At 40.6% G+C, this 22372-nt stretch overlaps 2 protein-coding genes across 4 annotated transcripts in view; both read right to left on the reverse strand.

Moving 5' to 3' along the window:
- The window catches only part of LOC6634228 (uncharacterized), a 169799-nt gene that overhangs the window by 15111 nt on the left and 132316 nt on the right, over positions 1-22372 (reverse strand). For all 3 annotated transcript variants that reach the window (XM_002057703.4, XM_032437877.2, XM_070209505.1), the window contains 7 exons: positions 14117-14222; positions 8309-9007; positions 7397-7513; positions 2181-2569; positions 1277-1426; positions 229-411; positions 23-161 (listed from right to left, as the gene is read on the reverse strand). In XM_002057703.4, the coding sequence (XP_002057739.3) occupies positions 23-161; positions 229-411; positions 1277-1426; positions 2181-2569; positions 7397-7513; positions 8309-9007; positions 14117-14222 (1783 nt within the window). The remainder of the gene's footprint in view (positions 1-22; positions 162-228; positions 412-1276; positions 1427-2180; positions 2570-7396; positions 7514-8308; positions 9008-14116; positions 14223-22372) is intronic.
- On the reverse strand, positions 19596-20970 carry LOC6634227 (heat shock protein 23). The gene has a single exon (XM_002057702.4). The coding sequence runs from the start codon at positions 20664-20666 to the stop codon at positions 20004-20006; it is 663 nt and encodes a 220-aa protein (XP_002057738.1). The 5' UTR covers positions 20667-20970; the 3' UTR covers positions 19596-20003.

The following is a 22372-nucleotide window of genomic DNA, read 5'->3' on the forward strand; positions in this document are numbered from 1 at the left end:
TGCACTGTCGCGAACTACTCACCTGCGGCTGCCTTTTGGTTAGCATGACCACATAGGTGCCGGAAAGCGGGCAAATGCAGCGGGTTATATTGTCCATTAGATGTTTGGTAATGCACAAATCCGAGCGCCACGTGGAGTCAAAGGAAGCCTTGTAGTCGTGACTGTGAACGGACAGTTGCTAGTTTGAGCGCACTAACAATTGTATAATGAGTTTGCTATTAAACTTACCCACAGACAGCCACCCAGTCGCCTGTTTTGGGCACACTTTCGTGTTGGAATATGATCTCGACATGGCCAGCCTCAAAGGACAAATCGAGTGGTTCTCGAAAGTTGTCGTTCGAGCGATTCGATTGAAATAGCCAGGTCTGTATGATGCGCGAGGCAAGCACATAGTCCGAGTCCTTGGGATCGCTATGAATTAAGAAAGGGTTTCAGTTATCAATATGTAATAGGAAATTTAAAGAACATATTAGCCGTCAACTTTACTGTGGCCTAACTTTAACTATACAAAAAACTATGACTGAGGTCCTTTGCAACATCTATCTTATAATACATGGTATTTCCAGTATTATTTAGTGCATATGAAATAGCAAACAGATGCTGCTATTCATGTAACAGTTGCAGCTGTCGCTCAACATTCCATCTAATCTCATTAACGCACTCAAGGACGAATCATTCAAATGCGGACAGCATGTTCATTAAAGCTCTTCCACACATGCTCATACACTCGCACACGAGCATACGAGTGTGTGTATACACACACATATCTGTGTGGATTATTATAATTAAATCAACATTTGTCAGCATATTGACAACTATTCTAGTTCGTATTCCATGCCATTCCAAACCAGATTTCGTTTCTGGCTCTGGCCATGCAAATATGAAGTGTGTTTTGTTGCATGTTGCACATTTGCATTTTGTTTACAATATAACAGCTTTACATTTGTTATTGTGTTGTTTTGGATGGTACTTTTTCAGCTGCTAATGCTCTTATGAGAAATGGAATCTCCTGTCATTGGGAATGCGGCAGCATTGGCAACTCCTGGCATTAGAAATACATTTTTACACAGTTTTTTACAACTTAGAAATTCATTGAAATTGAATATGATTTTTGCTTACAGGTGAAAGTCAGAGTGAAGATGTTATTAAATATATATTTTCAAACCTTTAAAATTTTATATTTTTCCCTTACTCAATTTGTCCAGTACTATACATACAATACGGTGATATTGATTTATGTTAAAAATTAAAATTTCGTTTAATTTTTTGTACCCACCTGCCACGTGTGTAATATGTTTTTGGTAGAAAACTTTTAAGATTCTTATAGGAGATCACAGAAGCAAATATTGTCGAATTGGCCATGATATGCAGCAGACGTGAGGAGAGTCCAATGTCCATATAAAGTTGATCCGAAAATAAGTCCTCACTGCCAAAGAAAAGTGCACAGGAGAGATTAAACCATGACAACTTCTGCCTGCCGGCCACTAACTTAATTAGCCTAATAAGACACTTGCTGAAGTGAAAACTTAGTGCCGAGGTATCCTTGGCACTTCAACAGGCCGACAGGACGGCCCCCAGGACGACGTGCCGACAGGGCAGACAGGCCCACGGAAAAGTCCTTCAAGTTGAATTTTATGAGAAATTTTATAGTAAACGAGCGCGTGCGCTTATTTAATGCATTTCTTTTTTATTTATTTATTTATGTTCGCCCATAAAGCAAATTTTCCATTAGATGCAAATGCAAAAATGGTTGCCCTTTGCCAGGGTATATTAATCAAGTGACCGTAAAGCGAAGTTTACTGTTACTTGGGAAAGGAAATTTGCATTATTCCTTTATTTTTTATTTCTAATTATAAAATTATGTAATGCGCTTGACACGTGCTCTATGTAGAGCTCTAAAATATCCAAGATACTTTTATTAAAGTTTCTGCTGCCAACAAATTACAAAGCTAAAAAAGCCAAGATATTTATTTTCATAGAATATATTTTATATATACATATATATTGTCGTTTAAAGCTTGGTAAGAGATATATCTCAACTCTACTTATCAGTTTTAAGAACAATTATTTTTCGAATACAGTTTACTTTAAACGATTGAAAATGATTGGTATGTAGAATGGAAATGGAAGAAATTGAGCAGAAATTATTCGATTCGACATTGGCTCATTTTTTAACTCACCCGTAAATGCGTAAATTGAACGGCAATGTTTTCACTGAGGTCATGTAAATGCGCAACGAGTTCAGGCGATCCAGCGACAACGTGTCCTCATCGACTGTCAAAATACTCGCGGCGCCACCATCGCCGCTGGCCCCACCACCGCGATTGGCCAGCAGCTTGCCCGCAGCGCTGCCAGCATCGCCGTTGCCAGCACCTCTGCTGCTACTGGCCCTGCTGCCGCCGCTCCCCTGTGCGGTCAAAGTTGTCGAGCTGTCAGCAGCCTTTGCCGAGGATGTCGCCTGGCTGCCGCTGCTGCTGCTGCTCCCTGTCGATGTGGCCAATTGCGAGGCCGCAATTGTCTCGCGGTTCAGCGCCGCAGATTGCGTTAAAAGTTGCAACTTTTTAATTTGCTGTAAAAATTGAAAATGTTGCCACATTTAATTTTGTCTCGTCAAATTTGCGCATTGAGTTTTCAAAGGTTTCCCAGGCAACGCTTTCGTTGCTCTTGTTTTTGGTACTCTCCATTCTTGCCATCCAGGGTCTATTAAGACGGCATCACGTTTCAAGACACCTGGAGATAGTTGGCACCGGCAAGAGAGGTTGTCATGACTTCATATGCGCAAATATTGTTGTTAAAATAATTAGCTATGGATTAAACAGTTTGGATTGGAAGATGTCAAAAACATTTCAGTATTGTCTGTTTATCTGAATGTGGTTTGGCTCACTTGGCAGGTCTGGCAAATCAAATACTCAAATTTAGAAACAAAATAGCTAGCTGAATAGGAAACAAACAATATTGTACACGTGTTATCTAGTATTAAATAGAATGTTTTCTAGATTTAATAAAAAGATAGTCGCGAGTCGAGTCGAATTTTAGAAGTAAAATTTAAAATTTCTCTTTGAGCTATCCTGCCAAGAATTAAAGTCGAGCTCTAGGTGGAAGTTTATTTTAGTTGGCACATGTTTCGATGAATATTGCATACAAATGTAAAAGCCAGATATAGTTGGCCATGCACGAGCGACGATAGTCTCATATTGGCCACAATAATAACAGCAAAACAAAAAGAACAACATTATAAAGCAGTCAATGAACCCAAATAACATTATTATATATTGTTCAATACTAGACTACGCTTCCAGCAGGAAGTTGGGAGCTTCAAGAGCTGACCCAATAAGCTTTCAGCAGCAGAAAAGCGGTCAACGAACCATTCGATTTGCGTAGCTCGTAATGAGAACTCCATTACAATGCCATTTTTCTTGATTGTTTTTTCTTGACTTTGTTTTTGGTATGAAATTTGTGCTGTCAGAGCGCCATTTCCTGTGCAAATCAAAAATTACAATGGGCCGACAAGAAGCATTTGAGTAGGACATGAGCATAAATTTATATACTCGTACATATGCAATGGAGAGCAAAAACAATTTCAATTGGAAAACTTTTCTGTTGCAACTTTACAAAATTGAAAAAAAAATTGTTTAATGAAATAAAAAATACAAAAAAAAAGTAAAGAAAAAACTTTAGCTTCAGCAACATCAGTCAAGCATGACGTGATATGTATTGTTTGCCCTTCCCCTACGCCTATGCAAAATTGTGGCATTTGTTTAAAGACAAGGAGCTTATAAAATGCTACATAAAAATTTGGTCGACAAAGTTTTAAATGTGAATTCCGAGCTGTTTCCGACCTGGCCACGTTTAACAGTTTACCGGCAAATCATTGGGGCGTCCAACTGTGTGGGCGTGGCCGTTTGACTCAACATTCGGCACATGTGTCTGGGTGTGTGTGCGGGTAACTTTTTAGCTGATTCGAAAGTTTGCTTGCGACTTTAGAGCACGTTCTTTTTATTCGACGACTTTTTGCTAAGTGATTTGTCGTGAACTTTGCAAATTTGATTTTTGAATAGCCCATATCTGCAGTCGGGGCTTCTAAAGTTTTTGGTCAAGCTTTGGAGTGCATTGAATCAGGAGCGGTTCAGCAAAGCGAAAGTCGTATTTAAATCAGTGATATTTTCTAAGTGAGTATTCAAATTTCTGATTCCTGCTAAATCAATAATTGACAAAAGAAAAACTTAAGTGCATGACAGCCCTGTGGCTGGTTAATCCGGCCCTGTAAATTCAAGTAAATAAGTATTTCAAACTAGGTCAGTTAACTTTGTTTGCCATTTGGTTTGCTTAGCCCATAATGAGCCAATATGCATTGAAATTTCCACTCGTTTATTTTAATAAAGTTTTGCATTCTAATATGGAAATGTAATTGAAAAATCTGTAACTTTTTTCCAAAACTTTTTCAATTGCAATACCCACAAGAGCGGCAAACGGATGTAAACCAAAATCAATGTTAATCAGCTGAGAGTAAATGAAAATCGATTTAAGCCAAATGAAATGCAATCATAATTCTGCAGTGCTATTGTCAACAATCTGTCGAAAGGCCAAACTGCGTGACATCTCTATTTAAATATGATAATAAATTGATAATATATCATTGATGTCCTACAAACCTCTCGCACAGAATATGCTTCCTATATATTAATAAAACGTATTTTGTATTATGGATAATATAATGAGGCCCAGAACAGAATTATGTTTTAATGAAGGGATTCATTGTATATTTAAATAACCTTTCACATTAAACTCTTTAAATTTCAATTAAAGTACTCACTTCATGTTTATTTTATAAAATTTTTTAAGGAAATCTCTTGAGCTTAACAGACATAATTTACTCGTAAAAGGTGAACAATTCCGGAATTCCACTATCAATCTATCATGCAGACCAGTTAATCAGTTTCTTATTTCCCTTGTGTAACCTAATTTACTTGTATAAATTCAAGACCTGTTAAAGTTGCCTAAATTTATGTACGAAATTAAAGAATAAATTTGTAACTCTTTAAAGTCAATTTTGTTTTAGTTAGCATCAAAGACTATAAGTACTAGAGAGTTTTTCCTTCGATTGGCCGACACGTTCCCTAAAGTCGATAAATAACCAATTCCAACCCGTCTTCGCACTCCCTCCATCCCAGCCATGAGCTATTGACTTAACTGATATCCTTAAAAAACTTTGTACTTTGGGTCTCTAGTCACGCAACTTAATTTGAGACGTCTAATACATTTCGTATCAGAATGGAAAGGAATATGTATTACCACTTAATTAATAGCGTTTGCTTAATTACATTTTCTTAATATACTTTTAAGCTAGCAAGGTATTTTAATTCACAAGTTTACAAAGTATATTTACATCGTGTAACTTTAAAGTATAACCCCTTCAGCCAGCGGGCTGCAATTAAAAATCAATTTTACCTTGAGTTTTGCTAATTAAAAGTCCGTGCATTAAACATCCCTTGGCCATGGTTCGTGTCGCACTAACTACCTTGAAGTTTGGACCCAGTCAATAAAAACGATGCCAACTATTTGGTAAGTTAAGAAAAGTTGAATTTCTGGCATTTAATCGACCTAATTATTATGGCAAGTTTTATTTTTTAGTCGCTTCGCCAGCTAATAAAAATTTAACATAAAAGTGTTCGGTAAACTTCCAGACTCACATGGCGCATAATATCGAAATGCCATAACTCAGAAGAACTCCAGGGCAAACAAAATTAATTTCTGTGCATTAAAAACTTTTAGGAACAGTCGACTTGCCGTCTCTCAAGTTAAGTCGAGTCAACTATGTGCTAAGCAGGCTGCGCAATAAAAACTTACTTAATTTCCGTGCGTGCCGCGATCCTCAGAGATGAATATTAAAGGGGGCTAGTGCGCTCGAGCAGACAGCTAATATATTATGCCGTATAGATGGTTTCTTTCATAAAGTTGCTCCTCGTCCAGACAGAGGTGCGGAAGGTCCTTGACATTGAGAGGCTTTTGCTTTTAAAGCTGGCTTTGGTTTTATGCTGGGACCATATACTACCACCAACAGCTGCAATCAACACTCACATAAATTTGCATACCAATATTTGCGCCTGATGCATGTAGCATACAACTCCTTGCCGCCTGCTGCTGTTACTTTTATGCCGCACTTCGCGAAAACAAAGTGTGCTCAAGGAATAAAACATGAGGCTCAGCAAACCGAAACGCCCCTTGCTTTTCACTTAAAAACTTAAGTAAGTCGAGTGTGAGACGAACGCCCATAACAGCGGACAAACAGGTGGAAGGGCCGACGTCCAAGGACATTGGATGGATGTTAAGAGAAAAACGGAAACACACCTTTTATTATCATCACAGGGTCAAGAGTGGCTTCTGCCATTGTTTGTGGCCGGCCACAAGGAAGTGGCTATGTTAATTGTTTTGTGGCCGAGCCAGTTGTATGAGAAGCTCCGAGAAAGGCTCATTAGCCGGTTCATAACTGTGCAATTTGATGGTCACTAATTAAAAACAAATTTGAGGGAAACTCAAGTAATTTTTTGCTTTATCGGGGGTTCTGAAAGGAGTCATTATATTGTGAGCTCAGTATACCAACGCTTATTTCACAAAAACGAGAATCTAACGAGAGCTAAAGGTCCATTTAATTTTTTCTGTGTCCTGTTAGATTTGCATTTAAATTTATATTTATTTATATATAAATAAATTGCAGGCTATTGAAATAAAATAGGTATGTTTATATAAATTGTGATATCGTCTAATGCATTATTTTTCACACTTAGCCACATTTTCCTTTCATGCTAGAATGTGTGTGTTACCAACATATGCATTCCGTACTTTGGCAATGGCAAATATGCTCCATTTACTAACTGGCGGCTGGCCGACCATCAACAAATTGGCCTTTCAGCCGAGACCCATTGAAAAAACCTCAAATACATAGATTTTGTAGAAGGTATTCATTACCAGCAAACATGAACATCAATTCTGTGGCTGGTTTAGCAGTCCGCACACTCGCAGTGCGAATGTGTGGTAGACAAATGTAAATTGCGGCCCAATGACAGCCCAACTACAGGCTTAATAAAAGTAGAACCAGAAAAATATATGTGCCTGCCATGCAATAATCTCCCTATCTTCCGGCAGTCCAATTTAGTGCCTGCGTGTGCGTGTGTGTGTGTGTGTGTGTAATAAATCTAGGAAGAGCCGCAGAGCCTGGCTGGCAAATATTGAATATGGCTGTAGGTTATAAATTATGGCACCCGAACGCTCGACTGCCTCTTTTCGCATAATTTATGCGCGAGTGCAGCCAAAGTGGCAGCTCCGCCAGTTTGAGAGCATGTGGAACTACATAGAGGCAAGTGTATACTCTGTATATGGTTGGGCTCGTTCAGCTTACCTGTTGACTGTTAAGAGATAGTGCATTCTGCATGACTTTGTCCAGAATGCGTAGTATTATCTCCGCCGCCATCTCACGCTCCAGTTGTGTGCCTTTCAGCTGCAAATAGGTGTCGAGCTGCGAAATAGGCAAAGGAATACACAAGCGTCAGACAAGTGCCCAGAATCATTGCGATAAAAAAATAAAAATAAAACAGAACCAAATAGAGACGAGGAAACGCAGCTCCCGAAAACTCTTCATAGCCATTCGTTAGGCGGGAAATTTGTGTGCGCATTAAAATGAAAAATTGTTGCCATGCGGCCCGGGAAACTTTTCTTTGACTGTAGTTGGCTCCGAAAATTGTGTGAAAAATTGCAAGGCGCCCACTTGCTCAGTTGCTCAGTCGCTCGGCTGCCAGTTTTTGCATTCATTTACGTGTAAAAATAGTTTGGCAAGCTTGTTTGCGGAGTCTTTGGCCCGGCACTCAAGTGGCTGGAGATGGATCTTAAGGTCCAGGTAGTTTGTAACGCTTTGAGCTGTTTGCGCTTGCCTGAGTCGAGGCTTAAATGGGTTCAAGAGTTTTGCGGTCTGTCCCATGACGCGATACCAGTTGCTTAAAATTGAATTTGGGAATACGAAAGCGGTAAAAACTTTTGTTTCGTTACAATATTATGCAATTTTGCAAGACAAAGTAGCTTGGCAGCTGAAGTGGCAATCGTGAGAATCTCCGAGGAGGGTGCACAAGCTTTTGACTTTTTTTTTGATAAATCTGAAAACTTGTTCATCATTTGGGAGTTTCTTTTAAAAACGGAACACTTAAATGGATAAACAAAAATGAAAATTTAAAAAGGTTGTCTTATGGATAAATAATTTCTGTTATATAATTATGTTATATTCCTTTGTTAAAACCAACTGTAATTTTATCGCACTCACCTCATGCAGCATATCGATGAGGAAGCTTGCTTCCCCGGGCAGAAAGCTCTGGCGCCGCTGGAGCGTGTACTCAAAGCATGCCTTCAGTATGTTTGATGAGTTGGTCTGCTGAAAGCCGGCGCTTAGAGCCCTGAATCTGTTGTAAATGAGCAACAGCTCGTCGCGAACACAGCTTGAGAAGTCGGGCAGCAGCCAGCTGGAGTTGCCTGCGTCGCGTTGCTCACAGATGCGGCGCGAATGGCCCTCAAAGCCGCGCGGGCAGTCGGTGATAATGGGGGCGCCCGGCGCACTGGTGGGCCAATGTAATCCATAGCTCGACTCTGCCATGCACACGTGGAGCGCATTGCGCTCAATGACATTGATGTAGACACTCCTGGACACTGGACGCACGCTGTTGGACACAAGGCAGGCATACTCCGCGGACTTTTGAATGTTGTTGATCTTTAAAATGCTGCCATCCGGATATAGATCCTCCCACATGGCAGTCGCTGCATCCGATTGAAAAAGCACACCATTGCGCGTCCAGCTATAGCCCAGCTGGGCATAGCGCTTGATGTCATCATTGCCCGGCGAGAGGCATCGCACGCGCAACGAATCGCCGCGCTGCAGCGTAACGCTCGCCGGATCCACACGCAGACGCGGCGGCGACTTGATGTGAATGTGCAAGGAGCGGCATTGTTCCACGCCCCAGTCGCTGACCTGCAAATTAAATAAGTAATATCAGTATCCAGCTAGCTCTCTGCATTATCTCATTACTCATGTCAACAACTATATTTCGTCTACAGCCCAAACATGCATCGATAGCCCTGGAATCACCTACTCACTACGACTGATAAACATCAACAACATTATAAACAAGCGCCATGTTTGGGCTTTGCACACAGTCACAAAGAGACGGCAGGCAGTCTGACAGACCGGTCGGCTGCCAGTGGAGTGCCAGAGCCTTGGCAGTTGTCCTTTTCGGAGCGTTTGCCATGTGTCAACAATGGTTGCCAGCTGCTACTCCAAGCACTAGCTCGAATTTAATAGACTCCCTGGTTCTCTGTGTTAGCCAGGCACAACTGCTGATTGGATATGACTTTGGCTGATTGCGCGTGTTGTTTGCAGAATGGGACTGTGGAGTGTTAGCCTTTAAAGCTGGGATAACACGATTCCGTGGCTACTTAAAGCAAAAGGCTTCAACTGTCATGTGGCACAAACATGTTGCATTTATATCTAGCAAGAGCGCAACTTTTGTTGCAAATGCTCCAGGGGAATACAATGTAAGCGCACCAAGCAGGCAGCCATAGCCCTGATGGCAACGACGGGCATTAGGATAATGCTGATTATCTAGATGATTATGCGGATGGTGGTGATGATGATGATGATGATGTTGTTGTATGCAGTCGGGGTGCTGCTCAGTGAACTTCCGTTTCAAATTTAAAAAAGCAGACAGACTAACGAGAAGCAACGTCAGGATCACACCTCAGGGTCCTTATTGCCGGCATGTGGCAGGCATTGACGTTGTTGTTGCCTCTTTCTGCATTTGTGTGGCATGTCTGTGTCAGTGTCTGCTGCTGTGGCACTTTGTTGCAACTGAGCCGGAAACATTTGATAGACAGAACTTTCGGCACAAGCAAATCGAAGATTTCACGTTTTTATGGCATTTCAGTTCGAGTTGAGTTTTAAATTCGTGCCACGACTCCTGCGGATGGCAGTAGGCGATGGCTCGCTTTTACGACATTGCAACGTCAACAAATCCTTGCCAGCCACAAAATCCAATTGGCAATTAACTCATTTAGCAGAATCTAGCTCGTCCCAGTGACAGCATAGCCATTTTATATTTAACCAAATGTGATTTTACTGCCCCCGCGACTGAGGCTAAAAGTTGCTTCTCATTAACAGTCGAAGTCGTTAAACAGCACATTGTACGAGTATGGCTAATGTCACTTAGTCCCTTAGTTCCCTAACCATCTCTCTCTCTCTCTCTCTTTCTCTTTATCTCGCTCTAGTCAATAAAATGCTCTGTTGCGGTAGAAGAGCAATACTCATGCCACAAAATTTGCAATGTTAATGAAGCTGTTGCTTGAAAATGGCAGCTTTTTATAGTCGGTTAGATAAAAGTGTCTTTACGAACTGAAAAGTGCATGACACCAAAAAGAAACTATAGACGAGTAGGAAGAACCTTTTTGTTCTATATAAATATTTTATACTTACTCTGCACTGCACTGCAATGAGTTTCAAATTTGTTACTGCTGCACTTGAGATAATTTACGTTTTTGTGTCTATATATCCGACTAATGATGCTATTCAGTATATCTACTTCTATTCCTTCTAGCCTTACCCAAATGAAACAAATATATAGTCACCCGCAAGCTTGCGTCGCAAAATTGTATATATTTTTGATAGTTCACCGAATTTTATTGGCTCGAGTTCTTGCAATCGCATTTGATACTTTGTAAGACTTTGTAGGCCATGTCCTTTCGGTACCGCTTCATCAAAACAATCTATACCTCCCACAGTTTTAAGGGCATAACGCGATAATTAATGGATAATAATTAAGATAGTAAACAGTGTATTGCGCTGTCGGTGACATTTGACTGCTACGTTTTCGATCCTAGAATTTGAAACAGATGCGAGAGATATCTGCTAGTCAGGCATCTCCGCATTTAGTTTAGTTTAATATATCCATTGATGCTTAGCAGAAGAAGACATATGGTTCCCAGGAGCTAATGAAGTAATTGCTGTTTAATAAATCGATAAATAAGTAATCATTACGCTTATTGCCCCGTGGGTGTTTTTGTGATTGTGTGGGCTTATGGCCAAGGATATGAATATGAGGTCCCCAGCGTCTAATGGACAAGGCTTGGCATACGTTATTGACGTGCCGCACAGCAATCGGACCTTGAGGCGCAAGGATTTATTCTTTTCAGTTTTAACTCAACGGCAACCGCACGATGGCAGCAATCAACCTTTGGGGACTGTACATTAAGCACGTCCGCCGAGAAAAAAATGCGCGCACAGTACGTTGATTAACGTGAAATTCTTCAAGCTGCTGGCAACCATTGCGTGTAGGGTGCGCTTTGCTCTCCTTCAGTCCCAATGCAAGCCCCCAGCTCAAACCTGAAACCGAAATAGCACCAGTTCCAGCAAGTGCTTGCCTTTGATCGGATGCCGCCATTCCGTGGACCTCACAGCGACAGTAACAAGAGCGCGGCACTAGGCGTGCCAAAGGCACAAAGCGACAGCAGCCACAGGACCCAAAGCAACAGCGCTGAAAAGTGTTGGGGTGGAGCCAGCCCCAGCGATATCCTCTGGTGGTGTTCGGACAAGGCATTAAATACAATTGGTGCTGGGCTTTAAGAAAATGTTCGCTCGTTAGCTTAGCGGTCGACTTCGACTGCGAGCAACAGCTGCTGCTCTTTGCGGTCTTAAAGTGAGAAAATTTATGGTGCAGAGTTGAAATTGCAGCTCAACGCAATGCTGCAACCGGGGAGAAATTTTGCAGCTTAAAGGGGCGCCGTGACATTAACAAATACAAAATATTCAAAAAAAAAAAAATAAACAAAATTTATATTATAAATTTAAAATAACAAAAGTGCAGCTAAATTTTAAAACTGCATGAAGTTTGACATTCGAGTGTCGAATGAAATTACGAAAATATTCTATGCATTCGGCTTATAAATAACAATTCGTAGAGTTACATGAAAAATTACTATAGAGATTAGAGTAGAAATTATTATAGAGATTATAGAGATTATCATTTTAAAATGCAACCTGAGCCCAGGGTTTAGGGTATCCCCTAGTCGGGAGCTCCCGACTAGAACCTCTTACTACTTATTATTAATAATGCAGGGGGAGCTCTGCCTAAAGTGCAATGTAGATGGATTTTCCTGCTGAAGGGCAGCACTAGTGTTCCTAAAAAGGTCTTGTTCTGAACTGGGAGGAGAATTAAATTAAACTTAGAAAAAGGGAGAAAGTTGATAGTCGAATTACGCTTCCAACGGCTCGATCTACATTGGATTAATGTACATAGCTATATTTGTGACTTTGAAGGTAACTTACTGATAGCTTTCAAATTTAAAATGCAGTTCAATGTACCAATAACATCTTTTTAAACAATATTAGCAAATGGGTTATATCCCAACACTTTATGGAAAGCTTACAATGTATGCACATGTATTCAGTACTTCAAATTTTTGACACGGAAAAAGAAAGGAGCTTTAAATTGTAGGATAAAATGTTTTGTTTTAATTATAAAAATATATGTAAAAGCGCCTGTTTTTTCTGAGAACTTCTTAATTATAAGTAATTTTTCTTTTCAACTGCCATTTAAAGAGAAAAGGCTGTGCTCATGTGCTCATGTGTGCCAGCCAGGTAATCCATCCATAAGTCCAATTAAATTGTGAGCTTGATTGTCTGCGGACAATTTTGTTAATCTCTTTCATTTCGTGCTGCTGTTTATTCTGTTTCAATTGCCTGTCAGAGTTTGTAAGGTCTATTGAAGTTCTTGGCTGACTAATCAGTTTAATTGCCATGCGTTAAGCCATATCAACAAACGCTCACTCTGTGAATTGGTTGGAGAACAAAACAAACAATTTAAAAAAGAAACCCACAAAAATGCCACAAAATTACTTTTAACTTTTTCTGGCTCTGTGTTCTGAAATGTTCTTCATTTTCGCTTTGTCGTAGCGTTTAATTAGCTAAATTAAAGTATGCATAAAGTAAAAGAAGAAGAGCAATTGGACTGAGGCGGGTTATTATACCCTTGTAAAGGATATTATGATTTTGTCATTTGATGTTCAACGCATGAGAGAAGACATATTTGACATCATAAAGTGTATATATTCTAGATCAGCATATATTCCTAACCGAACTTGTCTCTCAGTTTTAAGGCTATCGTCTTGAAACTCAGCATAAATCCGCTCTGTTGCAGGCATTAGGTATGTTGGAACCGGCCGGATCGGCAACTATATCAAACAGCTGTCATAAGAACGATCGGTCGAAAAGTAGGTTCTCATATGAAAATTGTATTTTCATCAAAATATTTTCATCATTATCATCCGCAATTAAAGGTTTCACTATATGTATATACTGTATAAAAGCGCGCCATAGGAAATTCGGTGAAAATATATGTGTTTTATATGGCAAATATTTTGTTTTTCAAGATAATTTCATATAACTCGACATTTATGATCTTCACTATTCTCACATTTCTACAAAGCCGTCAGGCAAATGTCTACAAGGGTATTGAATTCTCGGCATGCCGCAGGTATCCTTACTTGCTCGTTTTGATGTGTGTGTGTGCTTTTGAATTCTCTAGCCCAAACCTTTTTCATGTATTCAAATAAATTTTTGCGTTTGAAACGTTTGCCTAACTGTTGAGCATTTTAAGGATTTTTACTGCTGAGTAAATTGCTATGTATTTTCGGGTTTTAGTAGCACTTACTAAGTCTTTAAACTGTTCCAGCCCATTAAACCTAAAAAGCTGCCGGCCGGTAGCCATTTTTGTTTATGGTTTGGCAAATTCCAAATTACGCAAATGGTCTGTAAAAAATATTGACATACTGCAATTACAAAAACAACATCAGCCAGAGCGAACCTTAGATGGTTTCTAGTACAATGAATGAACAACATGTTTATGATTTGAGGTGGGATATTGTATGCTGTAGACATTCAGAAGAAGGTTCTCGGATCAGGCATAAGTTATAAATCAGCTGATAACTCGATTGGCCGCATTCAGCTTCAGTGACTTACATATAAATCAAATCAGATGCAGAGATACGAACGCGATACAAGGCAGAAGACTTCATAATACTAGGCACTTACCTTACAACTGTAAACTCCCTCATCGATGCGACTTGCTTTAGTAACGCCCAAAATGGCCGTGTAGACATCTTTCGTTTCCGGTGGAAGCACAGTCGTCCAAATTTCTCTGAAAATAGTAAATCATCCTCTATTAAAATGCGTGATTTTTATTCATACTATATATGCTATCTGTTATTAACTGGCCAGGTCAAGGAAAACTGTTTTCACATTTCCATTTTTAGAGTGGGCAAATGATTATTGATTATATCTTGCAGATGAACTTTCACATAATCCATTCAAACTCCTGAACATAATCGAGCTGTTCATACGTCAGTTAGTCAGCTTCACAAATTGTATTTATGTATGTGTTATATATAGGTGAAAGCATTAGTCAGACTAGTTAATTAACAGGCAACTTTCGCTTTTGCACTTGTGCCAGTCGATGCATTCATTTTCACACCCAATACACAGCAGCAGTAAATGAATTGGAGCGTATGCAGCTCCCCCGCTAATTGACCCACTAATAGCAGCTCACTTATCATTTCCCGGCTAAAAATGAACTCTGTGTGTGCTTGTGTGCCTGTGTGTGTGAAAAATCATTGCTAATGTGAAAACAATCGCGGATGCCGCGGCTCGAAGTCAATTAGCGGGCAACATGATTCACTTGAACATGTTTTTCAAAATGTTTTCGGTGACGCGTCAGTGGAATTGTTGCAAAATCAAAATCAGACAATGGCAGCATGGGTAAATGGGTCACAACATTTGATGGATGATTCGTTGCCCGGCTGCTTCTGGCTAGACATTTTCCTAACACGACTGTGTTCTCTCCTTATTCACGTGTGTGCTTCATAAGATAAGATTGGAGCGTCGAGAAAAACATTGAAAATGTCAGGCAAGTAGATGGATGATGAGAAAAAAATGGAGGGAACGTAAACTAAGCAAATTAAAGCTATTAATCTATTGTTAGATATTATTAAGCTGACATAAACATAAAAATCGGAATTCAAGATACTGATTAGGGACTATGTTTTAGGGAGAAATGTGCATCTACTTTCTAGAAAGCCAATTTCAAACATGAATTCTCACAAACGTGGACATTGCTGAAGTAGAGGAGCTTAACCTTATTTTAAATCTATATGAAATTCAATTAATTTCAATATTTATTGAAATACGATCAAGTGAAGAATTCATTTACCCTATTTATTTAATTGAAGAGCATATACAATTTGATAAAAATAAATCTCTATAAATTGATAAAACCGACAGAAACATATCAAAATGTCGGCAAAATAAATGGAGTCTGTTCTGTTGCAATAAAATCAAAATGATTTGTCATTTTTGTTTTATTTTATGTTTACGAGTAGATTTGTTTGTGTCAGCTACACATGTCAGATGATTTATTACATCAATTGTTTTTATGGCATAAAATGCAGCAATTTGAGTGTGAACTAAATTAAAAAATTTAAGGGGAAACAGGTAGCCATAATCAAATTTTGATAAGGAAACAGTTTATATGGGTATTCAAGATAAGAAATATACCTTGAAGGATAATTCATGCACTCGCTCGAACAAATCTAGGCAGCTGTCGTCAGCATTAGGTAAAGTGGCAAATAGATAACTCAAATATTCAGAGCCTATTTGGCTGGTTCTGGCTGTAGATTATTGAAATTTAGTGCTTACCTATGCTTAAGTTGTTGTTGCACCTTGCCACTTAGCAGCCTGCAGCTTGATGAGGGGATAAAGTAAACTCGAAATCCAAAACCGAAACCAGACGCAAAACCAAACTCTTGCAGTTGGCAACAACTTAAGTGCTGTTTGGGGTTTTTGGGTTGCAAACAAACGAGTGGGTAGGCAAAGTGGGCGGGCCTGTCAGCTGCTTGGTCGAGCGAAAGCTGGCTTAGGCAGTGAGTGCATTCCACTAATAACTTTTACGCATGGATAACATCGGCAGCAAGGATAACAGCTTCAAACCATTGAAAAAGTGCCCGAAAACCGCACAAAACGAAAATGTGGTTAAAGCAGCGCCGTAAACCACAGCCGAGCCCCAACAGAGTGCGTCAAGCAATTTGCACAGGTGCAGCGGCCAATGAAATGGGCGCCAGTAATGGAGGCGTGGCATTGCCGTGCATACAAAGCACTTAACCCACAATTTGCTAATGGCCGACGGCGCAAGATTTTGCCAGTGCCGGTGCCAGTCCCGTTGCCCGCACCTATACCTATGTATACCTGTGCCCCTTCATGTGCCTGTCGCTACGCACCTTCAAAATCAATTAAAAGCCAACGGAAGTAATAACATTCTGTGCAGGAAGTGCGTAACGGTTAAATGCAGCAGCGCAGCAACCGCAAAAACAGCAAAGCTCAGTACTCGTTTACGCCAAATGAGCAATAGCGTCAGCCCGAAGAGCCCAAAAAGCAACATCAACAAATGCAACAACAGATTTCATGCCGCACAGGAAGTCGCCTCAGTGCCTGTTACTCCTCGACTAATACAATTACATACTAAACTGTTACGCAAATACATGCTTATATGAGAGCGCTGGGTGAAAGCAACAGCACAAAGATAAAGCGAAAAACTCCTCTCTCGCTCTCTTCATATCCCCTTCCCCAGCAAGCAAGCAGCAACAGTTAACAGAATCTGCAGTCCATAGAGATGAGCGTGTGAGCGGCAAATCGTTCGAGAATAGCTGCTGCCTTATATGCTACCTTATTGTCGGGCTTTAATCTTATATACAATCGGGATAAATTTCTTGTACTCTGATCAAATAGCATGTTTTGACAAAAATATTAAAATTGAAAAAAATAATAATTTATTGATTCTAAATATAGAAAGCTGGAACGTTTGTTTGCACTTATGGTTCTCTACGTGACCAAGTGACCTTCTCTAGGAAGAGAGAAGCGTCGTCCTTGCGGGCTGCTTGACTGCATTTGTAAACTTGCAGCTACTGTACGAGCAGAAGCAACGATTACCGCATTGGCATTCATCGAAAGTGTGCGTGTGTGTGTGTGCGCAAGGATATGTGTAAAAGTATGTGGATATGTTTGTACTTACAGTTTAACCAATTTTCTGCTGATTTTGCTTACTTCTCTCACATACACTCATATTTATGTCTGTATGTGTATGTCAATGCTTTCATTTTGGAGCTGCTGTGATTTTTGGAATCTGCACGAAAGAGTCCATAAAATGGCATCAGCAATAGAGTTTACTGAATCCCATCGACCGCTAAAATTGCATACAAATTGGAAGGCCGTAAACGAAAACTAGGCAAGACGAAATGACAGTGATTGACGTGAACTAGTTAAGTTTACAAAGATATCAACGTTTTTTATCCAGAAATTTAATTTGTGCGTTTCTTGACAAAATGTTTAATTTTAAGCCCTTGTGCTTAATGTGCCGCCTTGCTAAAATACTAACTGTTTGATAACACAAGCTTTTTCCAGCATTCACTTTATAGTCGCATGGTACTTTGCTTTACTGGCAAATAATATTATGCAAGTAGTTAATATATATTTATATTGATTTTTAGTACAACTTTCGACCTTCTTTTTGAATTCTTTGGTACGAAATAGCTGCATTAGATGTTATCGTTGCATAAGATGTTATCAGGGTTGCAGACAAGAGATTTTCCAGACTGTAAAGATTTATTTCAATAAAGTTGTTGGGGTTATATTATTGGTTTTGTTATTCCAGGCCGCTTGTCCATCATTTTCGCTCGACTTTGATTGAAAAAGCGAGTTACCATAAAACGAACCGCACTCAAGCGTCATATGCCCAAAAGCAATACAACAACAAACAACATTAGCTTCTTGGCCATATACGAGTAAATATGCATAAATAACAAGCATATGCTGGCAGCAGAGCCGTAAAATAACAACAATAGCTCAGAGCGATCTTTGGTCGCGCCTCTGTCCCGATGTCTCATGGCTGAATGCGAGGACGAGAACAGGGATTCGATTTTTATATGACCAACACCGCAAAAGCCTTTGGGCTTTGAAATACAAATCCGTCGCAATGGTTTTATGAGTTCATAAAAATTGACCTATATGTAGGTGTTTACTCTGATTGTATTTTTGTTTGCCAAGAGCCCGATATTGTGGGAAATTGAAATTGTGAAGTTACTTTTGTGCTGAATGTTTTATGCGCGCCTGTGTGTAAGGCTCGTAGATATGAATAAATCTGTATTTTCGGGACGCTTGTCCCGGCCATGCATTAAAGCTGCAGGCTCCATAATCGTAACTTGATTAGAAATACGATACAGTCTACCCAAGAATTTGCAAGCCATACAGTTACACATATGCACATACACACATAGGCTGGTACGTCCAAGGGGCATATAAAAACTTTATTAAACGCAACTACACATAAAAATAAAACGATGACAAAGTACGCGACGCATTTTCAGCTACTGTTCCAGTTGTTGTCCTTTTGCGTGACTGCGACGCCGATGTTGGCAATTTTTTGTATTTTTTTTTTTTATATTTTGCGTACTCAGGCTTAGACTTGAGGCTTGGGCCCACAATTCACTTCAAGTTGTAACAAATTTCATTACAATCGTAACAAGAAAACGTGTCTCAACAACTAAATTGCGAAAACGAAAGCAAGAACAAAATATTGCACATAACTAGGCTGCCCGGAACCTAGGACTTAGGGACATCCATGGTCAAAGGCTTGATTGGCTTTTTTACAGAGTCGCTGTTGACGCAGCGATTAAACTTTAACATATCGCTGTTAAGCTACAGTATCTGTTAAGCTTTAAGCAACAGTCTCTGTCTATCTCTGTCCATCTGCTGCCAGGGATCAGCATGTTAAAGTGACAACCTAACAATTTTTTGTCAGCCAAATGCCCCACTTCTGAACGGACTCTCATATTATTTGCCCCTTGGCATATTGCTGTCATACTATGAGTTTTGTTATTGTTATCATGTCGGCATTTCCTTTTTTGTTTAGGTCAAACCAGCAGCAGCATTTCCTTTTTTTCTGCTGACAAGCAGTTGGTTTTGCCACATTCATATTTTATTGGCCTGCGTATTAAAGGGCAATAGGTAAAGGATCCTTCGTCCTGCGGAAGGGTCTAGGTGCTAGTGAATTTTATTCAAATTTGACGCTAATGAAATGCCACGTGGCAGGCCTCTTTCGAGCGTCACTGGATAAATCAAAATGAGTATGTGGCACAAAAAAAATCTGTTAAAATCTATAATATTAGCTGTAATATAAGAGAATCAGATACCTTTTTGTTCATTTATAGCAAATCAAAAGGTCTTGTTTTTGGGAACTTTGTAAGGATTCTTGCAGGGAACAAGAAAATTCAATTTCCTCTGGTAAAACCTCTACCTACTTTTGCTAGGAGAGATAAAAGAATTTTCTTATTTAGACTGCAAACGACACTCAAAAGTGAAGATGAACCAATTTTGAGCTATGCGTTTCATCCTTTAATTGCAAAAAAGATTGGGCAATATGGGAGCCTTACATCACATTTGCACCGAGACGAGACCTCAGTTCAGATTGGTGTGCTTAGATAAAGTCCTTTATTGGCATTAAGCGAATTCCTCATTAAACTCTAAACATAATATTGCTATAGTTATAGATTCTAGTGGGCCATATTTGATAACGTTTACAACAATTTCACTAGGTGTCAACAAGAACAAAATTAACAATGGAACTATTAGGATTACTTGAATGCGTGGAGTACTCCATTAAAGGTGCTCGAATGCGACTGTGTGAATGGTTAGGAATGTATTTGGGTTTTGCCAGAATTGATGCGACTGCCAAATCTCCACATACTCTGGTACTCTAGTTAAACTTCTTTCAAACTGAACAACTGCCTCTGACGGCCTACACGCGGCGCAGAAGGCGCTTCTTCCATTTACAGAGAGGAGGCCAGGCACGCGCAACCGCCAGACGTCGCCAGCTTCATTTGTCCGTCGCTGTGCCAGCAGGATCTGCCTCGCCACCATCATCTGATGAGTTCTGACCCGCCTGCTCAATGGCCTTGGCCGCACTGGGATCCGCAATGCTGCCAAAGTAGTTGCCAGTGGGCTCGATGTCCATCACACGCTCAACGTCATCTAGTTTGGGTGGTGCTGGCACCGTCACCATGAGTATGCCATCCGCCGAGAAGGTGGCACGCGCCTGTGTGGCATCATAGTGCCGGGGCAGCTTGTAGCAGCGCGTGAATTCGCGCGTGATGCACAGCTGGCCCTTCTCGGCGCGATCGTCTGCCTGCTTGCCCTCCACGCAGATGGTGTCGCTGTTCTTGGCCTTAACCGTCAATTCGGCAAGCTGGAAGTGATGCACGTCCAGCACCACCTTAAAGGTGCCGCGGCCTAGCGAGTCCGGTTCCGCGCCTGTCTCTATGACCACACGGCCCACCAGGCACGAGCCGTGACACCAGGCGCTGTCGTCCACGCGCAGATGAAACTCTCGGGCGCACACGTCTATCTCGTGGGCCAGGTAGTAGCGCCTCTGCCGGCATTTCGGCTCGCCCGTTGACCAGTGCCTACGCGGTGGCCAGTGATAATGTGCGCCACCATGCTCGTGCTCATGCTCCCAATCCCAGTCCCAGTGAATGGGCATGCTGTGGCCTTGGTTGGTTTCCTAACGTTTCGGTATGTGTCCTGTTGTGCTGTGCGGGTGTGCTGTGTTTCGTTGCACACGGAGCAAACGCGTTGCTTTTTGGCAAGGGGTGCCAAAAGAACCGTTGTCCTCTGCCGTCTTCCACCCTGCTCGACTCTTACTAACTAACTAACTGGATAGCCAACTGCCTGAACCGCTCGCAGAGGAATTATGCAGAGTTATTCGAACCGATACAATACGATTCAATGCGACTGTACCGGTGCCAGGCCCAGGCAGCAACTGCGCCGAGTCGTTTGTAAAATCATTCCAGTGCCTAGCGCAGTCTTCCACAATGTTCGCTCCCCCAGCCTTGCGACACCTCGGAAGGCATGCAGTTTGCCATGCATTGGCAAAAAGTGGGACAACCCCAACCCGAATGTTTGATCAATACTCTGGTGCTGTCTAGCGCAACCCTTGCAGCTATTTTTAGGCACAAAGGGCGCCAATGAGTTGGAAACAAGCGCCAAACAAACCAAACAAGCCAAACAGCGATGCGATAATGCCCCAATAACGTTATGAAGCAGCCGCGGCAACGACTTTATGCAACTAATTGTGGCATTGTCGTCTGGCTCAGATGCGCCTGGCTCAGAGATGCGCCGCGGCATTCAAGCGTGAGCTCTGTCTACGCATTGTGGCAAATGGAACTAATGAAAATCGTGACCTCCATTCGGCACGTCTCTCATATGAGAGTGAATATGACACGTATGTACAAATACAGGGTGCTGTTGCTTGTTATATTTAAGGAAGATATCCTCCTGGTAAAAAGTCAAAAGATCAACACAATTTCTCTTCGTTTTGTTATCTACATATCATTCCAATCTGGCAGCAAGTCATGTCTATTATGGTGCGAAGTAAATTTTTAACTATACGTTTAGCTAGTTTTTAATACATCGCCTATATCTGATCAGACACTACAACATTCAAATATATTATCATCCTTATAATTGGCTATAAAAAATAACAATTGCTTTTAATTTCGAACAATTTCTACTGCACCCTATATTCCACAAAAGGGAACACAGCGGATTCGGCAACAAACAAAAAAAAAAAAAAACATTTTATTGCATTGTTCCAGACAACGTTGGCGATGTCAAGACATTCGCAGCAGAATTGGCGTTGTTGTAGCCTGGTTGGCCCCGAGTTGAGCCAATTTGTAAAATAACGAAATATGTATGTACTATATTTTACTTATATTGCGCTGGGGGTCAGGCAGTTTTGCTGCTTGGCTGCTGAAATTGAATTTTTGCTGTTAGCTTTGCAGTTTGACAAATTTTCAGCAAACAAGCCAAAAGTGACTACAGCTTGACACAGCTGAATGACAGATCGTTGTGTTCTTGAATGCAACTGGAGAGTTTTTATCCCGATTGGTTGAGGAACAGCAGGACACAAGCGGCATGCAGGAGAGGAGGCGTTGACGGGTTTGTCGAAAAGCATTAACTTGGACAAAAGTTTTTAAGTAACCGCTTGTGTCATGTTAAGCGACAGTATTTACTTAAAGTTAATTAAAAAGTGTGGAAGTAAAAACAACAACCAAAAGTTGAGCTTAAAAAGAAAACATCTAAGTATCATGATACGAGATATAATAGTGCATTTTCTCCTCTCTTCCTAGCTAAGTTAACAAAAGTTTCGTATTTTGTCCATGATTAAAAACGACGATTTTTTAGTTG

This window comes from Drosophila virilis, chromosome 4, assembly GCF_030788295.1.
Source record: "Drosophila virilis strain 15010-1051.87 chromosome 4, Dvir_AGI_RSII-ME, whole genome shotgun sequence".
Taxonomy (NCBI): domain Eukaryota; kingdom Metazoa; phylum Arthropoda; class Insecta; order Diptera; family Drosophilidae; genus Drosophila; species Drosophila virilis.